The sequence below is a fragment of the Lynx canadensis genome, chromosome E1 (assembly GCF_007474595.2).
Source record: "Lynx canadensis isolate LIC74 chromosome E1, mLynCan4.pri.v2, whole genome shotgun sequence".
Classification (NCBI taxonomy): Eukaryota; Metazoa; Chordata; class Mammalia; order Carnivora; family Felidae; genus Lynx; species Lynx canadensis.
Window position 1 is genome coordinate 27,762,079 of NC_044316.2, and position 13,998 is coordinate 27,776,076.

General features: G+C 40.8%; 1 protein-coding gene and 3 non-coding genes across 4 annotated transcripts in view; 3 read left to right on the plus strand and 1 right to left on the minus strand.

Annotated features, from left to right (window-relative positions):
• Positions 1-2,714: 2,714 nt before the first annotated feature.
• LOC115501940 lies at positions 2,715-2,849 on the minus strand. Its single transcript, XR_003964985.1, has one exon. It is a non-coding gene; the product is annotated as a U4 spliceosomal RNA (small nuclear RNA).
• Positions 2,850-4,556: 1,707 nt separating this feature from the next.
• Positions 4,557-4,724, plus strand: LOC115501897. The gene has a single exon (XR_003964949.1). It is a non-coding gene; the product is annotated as a U1 spliceosomal RNA (small nuclear RNA).
• A 7,101-nt stretch (positions 4,725-11,825) lies between these two features.
• TEX14 (testis expressed 14, intercellular bridge forming factor) overlaps positions 11,826-13,998 on the plus strand; it is a 96,268-nt gene continuing 94,095 nt past the window's right edge. Inside the window, exon 1 of the mRNA XM_030294594.1 lies at positions 11,826-11,908. Within this exon, the coding sequence (XP_030150454.1) occupies positions 11,826-11,908 (83 nt within the window). The remainder of the gene's footprint in view (positions 11,909-13,998) is intronic.
• On the plus strand, positions 12,106-12,269 carry LOC115501962. Its single transcript, XR_003965002.1, has one exon. It is a non-coding gene; the product is annotated as a U1 spliceosomal RNA (small nuclear RNA).

Genomic DNA, 13,998 nt, shown 5'->3' on the forward strand with positions numbered 1-13,998 from the left:
GGGTTTCAGTGCTGCCCCTCCTTACTCATACCCACCAATAAAACCTACTTCTTGTCCAAAAAAATTGGGGGGGGGGGTAGGTAAGGAGGTAGGAAATGTTTCCTTCTCTTCTGTTTTCTCAGATTAGTTTTGTGCAGAAGAGTGACATGATTGAATTTAGGCTTTAGCAGGATACTTGGCTACTGTGTTAATAGACTGGGAGTGGTGAAAGGATGGAAGAAGAGAGATTACTTAGAATGTCACTGCACTCTTCTAGGCAGGAAATGAGAATGGTTTGTACCAAAGTGGTAGCACTGGAGGTGGTGAGAAGGGGTCAGATTCTGAACATATTTTTAAAGGAAAAATGATAAAGACTTGCTGTGGATTGAATGTGTTATATAAGAGGAAAGAAAGGAGAAAAATATGACCCCTAAGTTTTATCTGTACCTTTAATTTTTTTTTCACCTATTAAGTGTAGAATCCAGGAGGCTGTACCTCCTGCTCCTCCTCTCCATCATTCTTATTCACAGATGGGGAGGCCAGGGTGTCAACATCTCAAGGTACTTAAAATCATGTGGGAAAGGATGGTCTCATTCTTTACATTGTAAAAAAACTTTTTTGCGTGAAAAACTTCTAATGTAAATTAAAATAGATTAATAATAATAGTATTCTCCTATTTAGCAACACTAAGTTAAGCTTCAGCAATGAACAACTCAAGGCCAATCTTGTTTCATCTATACCTCTACACTTTAAACCTCCAAACCTATCTTGAAATAAACCCATACATCATGGTGTTTCAGGCATGATTATTTCAGTATGTATCTCTAAATATAATGGCTGTACTTTTTCTTGACATTTTTAGCTACTTTATTGAAGTATGATATAAAATAACATTCACCCATTATTTGGTTTAATGATTAGTATTTTATACAGTTGTCAAACCATTACCACAATCCAGTTTTAGCACATTTTTATGACCCTCCCCACCCAAATTCTCCTGTGCCCATTTGCAGTTGCCCTGGTTCCCATGCCCCAACCCTAGCCATGGGCAACAATGGATCTATCTCTTATAGATTTGCCTTATCTAGAAATTTCATATAAAATGGAATCACATAGTGTATAGTGTGTCTGACTTCTTTCATGTAGCATAATGTTTTTGAGTTCATTCATACTGATAAATTTATCATTATTTTATTCCTTTTTATTGCTAAATAGTATTCTGTTGTTCTGCTTATTTTTCTATTCTATTTTTATCAAGCAGGTAAGCCTGTACCACCTATTTTGTGGCACTGGAATGCTAACTTTATTTGTTGTTTTTCCTGATTTTATCTCTTGTGAAAAAGGAGGTTTAAGATTTATTTCTGGCTGGTTTGTTTTTCTCTAGGTCAGTTTGAATTCTGGACTCTTGAGGCTGTTAAAATAACCAGGTATATTACTCTTTTTTTTTTTTTAAATGTTTATTTGTTTTTGAAAGAGAGACAGAGCATGAGCAGAGGAGGGGCAGAGAGAGAGGGAGACACAATCCGAAGCAGGCTCCAGACTCTGAGCTGTCAGCACAGAGCCCAACATGGGGCTCAAACCCCCAAACTGTGAGATCATGACCTGAGCTGAAGTCAGACGCTTAACTGACTGAGCCACCCAGGCACCCTATCGGCTTTTTTGTTTATTTATTTACTTCTGAGAGAGAGGGAGAGCATGACCAGGGGAGAGGCGCAGAGAGAGAGAGAGAAAGAGAGAGAGAGAGAGAGAGAGAGAGAGAGAGAGAGAGAATCCCAAGCAGGCTCCCTGCTGTCAGCATAGAGCCAGTCCCATGAACCATGAGATCTTGACCTAAGCCAAAACCCGAGTCAGACCTCAACCAACCCAGCCACACAGTTACCCCGAGCATCCAACTCTTGATTTTGGCTCAGGTCATGATCCCAAGGTCGTGGGATTGAACCCCGCGATGGGCTCGCGTCAGGCTTGTATCAGGCTCTGTGCTGAGCATGGAGCCTGCTTGGGATTCTCTTTCTCTCTCTCTCTCTCCCTCTGCCCCTGTCCCCCACTTGAACTGTCTCTCTCTAAAAAGAAAAAATAAAAAACATTTTTTCCACCTACATGTTTTTTCCCAACCTGTATATTCAATTTTTTATTTCTACAATCATATATTTAAGATCTTTACTTGTTTTTCTTTTCTATCCATATACTTTCTTGTACTTGTTTTTCAGGTGCAAGGTGTTTTAGCTGAGGATTTTTTTTTTAATTTTTGTTAATGTTTATTTATTTTGAGGGAGAGAGAGACAGAGTGCAAACTGGGGAGGGGCAGAGAGAGAGGGAGATACAGAATCTGAAGAAGGCCCAGACTCCGTGCTGTCAGCACAGAGCCCCATGTGGGTTCAAAATCACAAGCTGCGAGATCATGACCTGAGCAGAAGTCGGACGCTTAACCGACTGAGCCACCCAGGTGTCCCAGCTCTCTAATGATAGTTTTTATTTTCATTTTTAGTTTTCTTCCCTTTGCATAATCTGCCTTCTCCAAACTGTCTTCTTGTGGTTGGTTCGTTTAGCTTCTTTCATGTTAGAGGCTTTTGTCTGACCAGATGTCTGGTCATCCTTGGTGGTTCAGTGTTCCTTGATTATTTATAAATGTTCAATATACCATCTCTACCCATTACCCAGAATTATTTACAGTGGTGAAAAATTGAACCAACCTAAGTGTCCAGCATTAGGGGAATGATTATATAAATTATGGGCCATCCATAAGATGGATTGTCATGCCGAAATTAAAAAAAATTTTTTAAGTTTATTCATTTTTGGGGAAAGTTTTCAATTAGCAATAATCGCGCCTTGGATAAATCTCATTGGCTACGATACTGCCACTGTGCAAAGCTTAAGTTTATTCATTTTTGAGAGAGAGACAGTGTGAGTGGGAGGGGGGCAGAGAGAGAGGGAGACACAGAGTCCGAAGCAGGCTCCAGGCTCTGTTGAGCTGTCAGCACAGAGCCCAACACGGGGCTTGAACTTGGGAATGGTGAGATCATGACCTAGGCTGAAGTCGGGTGCTTAACCAGCTGAGCCACCCAGGTGCCCCAGAAATTTAAAATTATATTAACAAGTAGGGAGTTAATTGGAAGCACTTAGGGCCAAGGCAAGGGCTTCCCTGTAGAGTAATCTGCATAGGCCCTTGTAGCAGAGAAAGCCCATGGCTGACATCTTTGGGACTTTGTTTTAGGGTGTTCACATTTTTCAGAGGAAACTTCCAGTATCCTAGAAGGTAAAGGTTTGTTGCCAGTGTCCTGGAAATCAAATGGAAGTTGAGAGGGAGGTCTCAGCATTCAGCCTTTGGAATGTATATGTACATTTTCTTTTCAGTAAAAGTTTGAGTTTTCATCTGAGCTTCTCCAGAGAGCTCCAGAGATGCAGAAATTTAAAGTCCTGCTTCCTGTATATTTTTAATGAGAATGAAGTTAGTTGGTAAAATAATGTATGCATTAATTATATGTTATAATTATATGTTGTATTGTCTTCACTATTTTGTTTTTTTAATTTTTTAAAGTTTGTTTCTTTTGAGAGAGAGAACACACGCAGCCCAATTCAGGGCTTGAACTCAGGTACCATGATATCAGTACCTGAGCCGACATCCAGAGTCAGCCTAATCGATGCTTAACTGACTGAGCCACCCAGGTGCCCCTGTCTTGACTATTTGAAAAAAAACAAACAAAAACCCTGCTCTAGAGACCCACAGTCTAGTGAGTAAGGGAATTGAATCCCAGGCAGAGAGAAAGTAAAGAAGCAATATAGGCACAGGCTAAACTGCTCTCAAGGAAAGCAGTCCGTCCTTAGGGGGCTAGGAGTAGGAGACAAAGCTTGGAGCCTGAGCTGGGTGGGAGAGCTGGCTCAATAGTTCTTCCCCCTTCTGTACAAACTGAGGAACAGATTCAGAGGCTAAAAGCTTATCTAGAATTGTGCAGTGTGTACGCTGAATTGCATTCAAGATCTTGGATGCCAAAACCCTCACTCTGCAATACACCCTGCCAGCATGTAGCCGCAACATTCTCCACTCCTTGCTCTTCCACCTCCTGGAATAGGAGAAAATGGTATGGAGCATTGATATCCCTAGAAACCCTGAAGCTAAACTGGCTTGCGGCTAAAGGCTCATTTGTGTTGGTTTGCTGAAGGGTACTTCACACAGGGAGATCTGAAGACCAGCTACACCAAAATTCGGGAGAGGGATGGATGGATTTTTGTCAAGAAAATAGCCTGTAGACATCAGTTAGGTTGGGGCAAATAGGAGGAGGAGCTGGTCTGAAGAGGCAGCCTCAAGGGGACTCACTCACGTGTAGGCTTAACCCGCCCAGGGTGTATGACGTTATAGTTGGAAGTGGAGTATGTAGACTCAAGACTCAGGGCATTTTGGAACTGTGTTTTCTGGAGAGATGTGCATGATTATTTGCCGTTACCAATTAAGGTACGTAGTAAGAAAATCAGGCTTTGAGTGTCGCTATATAGATAAAAGCCAATTAGAGTCGTTTCAGGAGTGACCCCAACCTCAAAGTGGTGTGCGCAGCAGTGGGTATCACTGTGATCACTTCCATCTCATACTTACCTAACAGGGGAAATAACCATGGTTACAAAGGTAGCTGCTCAGGGTGAGGTTTATCCATTGTACTCTAGGTGTGCTGCTGGTCCCTGTGATTTCCCCAACTGTGGGAAGCTAAAGCTGCATGACTTCTGGTAGTGGGGAACTGTGTTCTGGTTTCCCCTATGTGGTTGTGTCCCAAGAACAGTTACTATAGTTGTTTTTTGGTGCGTTACTAAGGCATTTTGGAGGAGATTGGCCTGAAATTCTTGCTACTAAGATTGCTCTGTTTTAGCCTATTCAGTTGGTAATGCTTTTTGGTGGTAGTGAATTGCTTATGTTTGGGTAAGTTAATTCTATAATTACTAAGCTTGTTTCTTTATACCATGTTAAACTTGTTTTATATCCTATTGGACAGCACTGCTACCCTTACCTAAAAAGTTCCCACATTCAGCTTTCTTTTGTGAAAGCTGCGGGGTGCGGGTACGGGGCGGGCCTAGAGTTCTAGAGAGTGAGCCAGTGTGGAGCCTCTCCCCTGCTTGCTCAAGGACGCGTGCATGCGCGTGTGCTCTCTCTCTCTCTCTCAAGATAAATGAAGTTTAAAAATATATGTTAAAAAGAAAAAGAGCTACCTGGGATCCACAGAAGCCACTATTGAATTCAGGGTTGGTTTAAACATTTAGGTACTGTAGGCAGGGTGCCTAAAACAGTTTTAAAATCAAAGAAAAAAGGTGAATTTTTAGGTGGAAGAAAATGTCATATATGGGAATGCTTGGCTGGCTCAGTCGGTAGAGCATGCAACTTTTGCTCTCAGGTTCATTATGAGTTCGAGCCCATGTTGGAGGTAGAGGTTACTTTCAAAAAAAAGAAAAGAAATGTCATGTATAATAATATATTTATCTTCTTATAAATGCAGTCACATAATTTTAATGTGTATGGTTTTTTTAATGGAGAAAGGGTCCATGAAGGCAAAAGTGTGTAGGGCCCTTTAAAATCATAACATGGTCCTGACTGAAGCTGATTCTTACTTTCATTAGTTCTCACCACTTTTCATATAGTTCTGGCAGGCAGGTCTATTTTCCTTACAGGTTGTGATCTTATTATTGAAGGCAGAATCTATCTCTGCATTGTTTCTTTTAGTATCTCTAGTGCTTAGGCTGGTAGCTGGCACCTTAAAAGTTTAGGTGGCTTGGGGTGCCTGGGTGGCTCGGTGGGTTGAATGTCCGACTTCAGCTCAGGTCATGATCTTATGGTTCGTGGGTTCGAGCCCCATATTGGGCTTTGTGCTGGCAGCATGGAGCGTGCTTGGGATTCTGTGTCTCCTTCTCTGTCACTGCCCCTCCCCCACTCGTGCGCAGGTGCTCGCTCTCTGTCTCTCTCAAAAATAAATATTTTTTAAAAAGCTTAGGTAGCTGTGAGAAGTGTGTACTACATACATTTAAGTAATGACTTGAGAACAGTTTTTCATTTTGCTTAATCATTAGCAGTACTGATAGAAATTCAAGAATACTTTGTGAATACTGAAGATACTAGAATAGACGGTGTGGCCCTCAGAATAGCAAAAAGTCTCTGAGTACTTACGAAGTCAAATCTGTGGGGGACACAAATAGTCCTAGAGGTCTCAGGGCTATAGCTAGCCTGGCATTCATGGATACCATGGAAACAGCCGAAGTTTTACCTTCCTTCTGTGAAATCAAATCTCCCGGAATGAAATTAGGAAGGTAGTTCAATAATGAAATGATACTTTATATAACTGAAGTGGGCTGGGTCACACTTTGTAGATGAAGTTATCTAGCAAATGTCTAACTAGCGTGACTGAAGCCAGGGCCGATGTGTGAATGGGATCAGCTACCTGCAACCCAGGGTAGAGTGGCTGTAGAGTGTTACTCATGCTTTCCTGGTAGTGGATTAGATTCCTTTTGTTTGTGCTGTGGGCAACTTCTTGACAGTTACACCTGCTTTATAAACTTACATAACAAAACTCAGCTTTTAAAAATTGAATATACATGCCACCCTCATTATATTTCTACATATCACTCCTTCTCTGGTCCCATGAGTCTAAGGAATGGATGGAGATTGAGAGATGGAGATGAGACTCACAGACTGAGGGGCTTGTCAATTGGAACAGAACATCTGAATTGGCAGGGAAGCCATAATCTAGGAACTCTCCAAATACTCACTGTACTGAGGGAGGGGCTGTGTTTCTCCATCTTGGCTTATTTGGGGCCTTTGATTTAGTTGGTCATTGTAGTTGGTTGTTTTATTCTCTATGTACATACAAATTATTACTGATAATTATTGTTTCTAGAAGGTATATTCAAGCACTGATACCTAAAATATGGTTAAATCACAATTTCAACCTAAGACTATTTGATGTTAAACCCAGTATTCAAAACTCTTTATTTTTTAAAAAAAATTTTTAATGTTTATTTATTTTTGAGAGAGAGAGAGAGAGCATGAGTGGGAGAGGGGCAGAGAGAGAGAGAGAGTCAGACACAGAATCTGAAGCAGGCTCCAGGCTCTGAGCTGTCAGCACAGAGCCAGACGTGGGGCCCGAACCCATGAACTGTGAGATCATGACCGATGCTTAACAGACTGAGCCACCCAGGCACTCTGCGTTCAAAACTCTTTAAATACTATGCAATACTCCTGCAGTGATTCAACTAGGATTTGGTGGTCCCCATATTTTTTTTAAGTTAATTTATTTGTTTATTTTGAGAGAGAGTGAGAGTGCATGGGAGGGACAGAGAGAGAGGTGGGGGGAGAGAGAGAGAACCCCAAGCAGGCTCCACACAGCTCGGATCCCAATGCCGGGCTCAAACCCACAAACCACAAGATCATGACCTGAGCCAAAATCATGACCTGATGCTTAATGGACTGAGCCACCCAGGCACCCCTGGTATTTCCTTATTATTCATAATCTCCTTATTATGAAGAAAAAACAGTCTAACAATATTATTGAAATTCTGTAACCTGTATTTCACAACTAATAAAATTTATGTCTTTTGCATTTCCTTTCAGTAATTTTCATTAAGGATACACATTTTTACAAAATTGTGGTCATGGTATACATACCATTTCATATTCTGTTTCCTCCTAACCTTTTATATAATTTTTTCATGTTGTTAATTATTATTTACTATTACGTTTTTTTAATATTTCCCCTATTGTTTTGACGTCAAAGGTTTTTGGGCTACTTTGGTTTTTGCAATGGTAAATAAATCTATGATGAATACCTTTGTACATAGGACATTGTCTTTCTCTAGAATTACTTCCTTCAGGTAAATTAAAAGAAATTTCTGGGTCAAAAAGTATGAGCATTTTTTGGCATGAGATGTATATAATTAGGGTTATTTATTTATTTATTTATTTTGCTGTAAGTAATATTACAGTCATGTTACAGAATATTTAGGGGAAAAATATTAGTCCATAGTTCTTTGATGACACTAACATAATTATATTAGTTTGCATTTTGGTGTATTTCCCTTAAGTCTCTTAAAGTTAGAAATAGCTTTAGAAATAGCTTTTTTTTTTTTTTTTGAGAGAGAGAGAGACAGAGGAGAGAGAATCCCAAGCAGACTCTGCACTGTTAGCACGAAGCCCAACAAGGGGGCTTGAACTCACAAACAGTGAGATTATGACCTGAGCCAAAATCAAGACTCAGATGCTTAACTGACTGAGCCACCCAGGTGTCCCAGAAATAGTTTTAATCATATTATATATTCAATTTTGTATGCTGCTTTTATGGCATGCAACATTATATAATTTAGGCTTTCTTCTCATTCTTAACAAACTTGAAGTTAGTTTTATAATTAGCTATGAACCCTGAAATTAGAGATCTAGACTTTGAAAGATAAAAGAAAAGTTGTTTCTAAAGAACTTGAAAATATTTATCACATGTCACCTCTTCTCCCCACACCCACCCCCAATAATTTAAGGCACTTCTTAAGATGACTGTAAAATAACAGGGAAAAAAACTATTAAAAATTACCCCAAGGGGTATGCCTGGCTGGCTCAGTTGGTAGCATATGTGACTCTTGATCTCAGGGTCGTGTTTTTGAGCTCCACTTCGGGTATGCAGTATACGTAAAAATTTATTTAATTAAGTAAGTAAACAAATAAAATTAAAATTACCTCAAAAATCATCATTAATTACTTACAAAGATATATCTACAATGCTGTTCATATATATATGAACAGTGGCAATAAACTAGAAGCAATAGAATACTGATTATACAGTTATCTGTGACCCAGTATATATAGCAAAAGGAATGGAAAACATAAAGTAGCACATGAAGTATAATCCTATTAAAATATATATTTATATTGAAATTAACCATGTTTAATATCAAAGTGTTAACAGTAATAATTTTGTAGTGTAATTGTGGGTTTTTAAAATTTAATGTTTATTTTTGAGAGAGAGAGAGACAGAGTGCGAGTGGGGGAGGGTCAGAGAGAGAGGGAGACAGAATCTGAAGCAGCTTCCAGGCTCTCAGCTGTCAGCACAGAGCCCCAAACAGGGCTCAAACTCATAAACCACGAGATCATGACCTGATCTGATCATGACCTGATCTGACTTGACCTGATCTGATCTGACCTGATCGGTTTGGATGCCTAACCGACTGAGCCAGCCTTTTTTTTTTTTTTTTTTTTTTTCTCCTCCAGCATCTAAATAGACTTTTTTTTTTTTTTCTTTTACTTATTTGGACAGAAAAGAAAATTCATCAGCTTTCATCATAGTCTCCCTAAGTGTTGGAAACACATTAAACTCACCAATAGTGGACATTGTAGAAAAGCATCACAAATTAAAAATATATTTCTCCATGTGGTAAAAGTACTTTCAATCCAATTAAAGGACACAGCAAAGGTATTTTGAAACACAGTTTTAAAATTTGGCCTACAATCCGTGGCATCGAATTCAAACCATAGGGCAAGGGGGATCATCACGAACGCAGGCTACAGGAATGGCATGGAGTTCAGGAGCATGCTGCCAGCAACACGTTTAATTAACTGAGTGTGAACAAGGAAAAAAGTCCCAAAGCCTGAGTAGAATAGATTTTGCATTTCTAAAAAAAAAAAAAAAAAAAAAAAAAAATGAGGGGGCTATGTAAACCAGGCTGGAGGGGGATCATGTAACTCCAGGAATCACTCATTTCTTGTCTGTGGGAGATGGTCAGACCAGGGACCACCCTGGTAGAGGTCTCCCCTGGAGACACGCAGACCTGGGCTAAGAAGGAGCCCCAGATGTCATGGGAAACAATGGAGCCCTTGCTCCCTGTGGTTTAATTTTTTAAAAACACTTTTCTGCCTTTGGGGTGCCTGGGTGGCTCAGTCAGTTAAGTGTCTGACTCTTTATTTTGGCTCAGGTCATGATCTCATGGTTCCTGAGATCACAACCCTCATCCGGCTCTGCGCAGACAGCGCAGGGCCTACTTGGGATTCTCTCCGTCTCTTTGCCCTTTGCCTGCTCAAGCAGTCTGTCTGTCTCTCTCTCTGCCTCTAAATAAGTAAATAAATAAATAAAATTTAATAACACTTTTCTGCCTTTTCCAAATTATCTACAAGGGACATTTATCACAATTGTAATAGTTTAAAATACCCTCAGGGTGCCTGGGTGGCTCAGTTGGTTAAGCATCTGACTTCGGCTCAGGTCATGATCTTGCGGTTTGTAAGGTCAAGCCCTGTATGGGGCTCTGTGCTGACAGCTCAGAGAATTGGATTCTGTGTCTGCCTCTCCCCCACTCACGCTCTGTCTCTCTCTCAAAAATAAATAAACATTAAAAGAAATTTTTTTTAATGCCCTCAAAAATTTTAAACAAAGGAAAGCTTTTTACTTATTTTTTTTAATGTTTATTTTTGAGCAAGTGCTTGTGCCTGTGCACAAGAGGGGGAGGGGGAGAGAGAAAGGGAGACAGAGAATTCCAAGCAGGCTCCCACAGTCAGAGCAGAGCCCCATGCAGGGCTCAGACTGTGAGATCATGACCTGAGCCGAAATCAAGAGTTGGCTGCTTAATGAACTGAGCCACCCGGGTGCCCCAAAGCAAAGCTGTTTTAAAAAAAATCACATGTACTGGGGTTCCTGGCTAGCTCAGTTGGTAGAGCATGCAACTGTTGCTTTCGGAGTTGTGAATTCAAGTTGCACGTTGGGCATAGAGACTACTTAAAAAAAATGAAGGGTAGCAGAATATGCCACCCCCAAATATGCCCACCTTGGCATAAGGATTCTTTTGAGCTAAAAGCACTTGAAAAACAGCATATAAGAAGAGGGTCTTGACCTACCCTTTTCTTCCTGAGATCAGGAAATAAAACTCCCATGTAAAAGATGTCTTCCCTATACCAGGGGATAAGAAATGTTCTCAGAAAAGGGGAGTCAGACCTGAGAGAATTTTGTACAAACCTTGTTAAAAAGAATTCGTGTCTATCTATAACCTCCTCATTTATGTTACTTTTGCACAATTGCCTCTTCTTGTTCAATCTAATATGAAAGCATTTAGTTTTGCCATTTCTTTATTTCCTTATAAGAACTTCTGTGTCAGGTAAATTTCTGTTAAATTTCTAATGCCTTAATCCTGCTGACCTGTCTATGCCAATCTAATTCTCAGGCCCAGCCAGAGACGCTAACAGGGCAGAGGTAAAGTTTTGCCTCTCTACACCATGAAAGCCTTCAATACTACAGTTGTTGCAAACACAATGGTTTTGCCCAGAGCACCTGGTCAGCAGGGGCAGAAAGGATAACCTAATGTGCTATTTATTTTTGTTCTCTAAAAAGAAGGAGGCGCACTTGGTTTGTTATCAAATCCAGGCTGGTTGCTTTTTCCCTTTGTGTGGAAAATTGCAGGCTCAAATCATGGCGAAGCCATCTTTGGGTCCCCAACTACACAGGGCACCTAACCCTGGAATGTGGCCGGGGTGGAGGTGGAGAGGCTTGAGGCTGCATTTCACATGTATTCTCTTATTCCGTCCTCACAGAAACCTTGTGAGGTAAAGGTAGGCAGGCAGTATTATTTCTTTACAATTTTGGGAAATGGAGGCTGAGGGAGACTGGGAGTATGACCTAGGCCCTCAGTGGAACAGCAATTCAGACCAGCGTAACGGACCGTGCGATTTTCCCTCCCGGTGGCAAGTCACTGCCTCCCAAACTGCTCTGTCCTGCAGCACAGAATTTAGACTCGTGACAGATGCAAGGCCGGAACCTTTGCGTACGCGCTTGGGAAGGCAAGGATTTTAAAATCTAACCAGCTACACCCGTGGGTGACAGTCTTTTGAATCGTTTCGAAGAATAGCTAAAATGAATTTTTCCGTTTCTCTAACAAGTGGAGTGACGTCAATAGTGACGACAAGTGACAAGAGGCGGGCATATGGAGATGAAGGGTGAGGTGACTGCGTGTTGGAGCTCATTTTTCACGAGGCAGAATTTCCACTAAATATCCACTGGTGTGTTCTGGTCAGTGTCATGTGAATAATGCCATAGTTTCGAACCAAGGGCCTAAAGAACTTGGAATATAATTGACCATAACTGTATAGTGTGTTGAGGATGAGGGTGAAGTACCAGGCAAGTGTCAGAATTCATACTTACCTGGCAGGGGAGATACCATGATCATGAAGGTGGTTTTCCCAGGGCGAGGCTCACCCATTGCACTCCGGGTGTGCTGACCCCTGCGATTTCCCCAAATGTGGGAAACTCGACTGCATAATTTGTGGTAGTGGGGGACTGCGTTCGCGCTTTCCCCTGGCAAAAGTCCTAAAGGCAGAACTGTCATCTGGGCTATAGTTTCTCTTTCTTGCCTGCTGGGTATGGCTTGATGGTGTGTGTTACATGTAAGTTTTAGGAGTATCTGGGTAAAGTCAGTAGTTTAGGTTTCCATTTCAGGTCATGATATTATGGAAATGACACGGTACAAAAAGATGCCTGAAATAAGTTTTATCCTGCTCATTCACGCATGCGAATTTCAGTGATTAGTGTTTTAGTGTTGGGATGTTGATTGTTCTGCAGAGCAACGTGGACAGCAAGGTTAAAGAGCTGGATAAAAGCTGTCTTACCTTGCTCCTGCAGTGCTGATTCCACACCTTGTATAGGCTTTAAGGTCCACTACTTCCTAGAGACTATTTTTTGACAGTAAGCTCTGGTGGTTACTGGAAAAAAAGGAAGACTAGAAATACTAAGGGAATGAATGTCAATCCATGCTTCAGTTCTCAAGGGATGTATGTGTTCTGGAGTTTTAAGAAAAAATAATCCTGTGACACTGAAGTGGGTCTCAGGGTTTTTACTTATGTTTTATTTGAACTTATTATGTTAAGAATGTAGTCATGTATTTGTGTAAATGCAATTATATAAAAAATAACTTTAGAGAGATCAAAAACCATTAAGATGACTATTATTAAGCGGCACCTGGTTGGCTCAGTGGGCTAAGCATTCAACTCTTGATCTCACCTCAGGTCTTTGTTATTGTTGTTGTTGTTTGTTTTGTTTTTAATGTTTTTTATTTATTTTTGAGAGAGAGAGAGCACGAACAGGGGAGAGGCAGAGAGAGGGAGACACAATCTAAAGCAGGCTTGGGGCTCTGAGCTGTCAGCACAGAGCCTGATGCAGGGCTCAAACCCATGAACCGTGAGATCATAACCTGAGCCAGTCAGACGCTTAACCGACTGAGCCACCCAGGTGCCCTGAGCTCGGGTCTTGATCAGGGTCATGAGTTCAAGCCCCATGTTGGGCTCCCCAGTGTGGAGACTACTTTAAAAAAAAAAAAAAGAAAAAAAAAAAAAAGATGGCTACTAAAGAAAAGGAAAAAAAAACAAAACAAAACAGGAAATAACACCTATTGATGAGGATCTGGAAAAACCAGACCCCTTGTATAACTGTGGTGAGAATGTAAAATGGTATAGCCAGTATAGAAAACAGTTCCTCAGAAAATTAAACATAGAGTTACCACGTGATCTAGGCATCCCACTTCTTTGGTATATACCCAAAAGAATTGAAAACAGGGGTGCCTGGCTGGCTCAGAAGAGCATGCGACTTTTGATTTTGGGGTCATGAGTTTGAGCCCCACAGTGAGTGTAGAGATTACTAGAAAAATAAGTTTAGAGTTAAAAGAAAAAGAATTGAAAATGGGATTTGAAGAGAGATTTGTACACCCATGTTCATAGCAGCGTTATTTACAATAGCCAACAGTAGAATCGACCCAAATGTCCATTGATGGATAAATAAGCAAAACATTGTATATACACACAGTGGAATATTATTCACCCTTAAAAAGGAAAGAAATTCTTAGATAAGCTTCCTGGATGGTGAAAACCTACTGAATGTGTTAGCCTTCTTGGCTTTTTCTTTTGCTTTACCACTTTTACACCCTCTATGTCTCTCCATACAAGAAACAGTTATGCCCCTGATGTGCATGTTGTCAACTCATGTAGTTGCGGATTCCCTCTCTAATCCACTGTCCATGGAGCATCAACATGATACC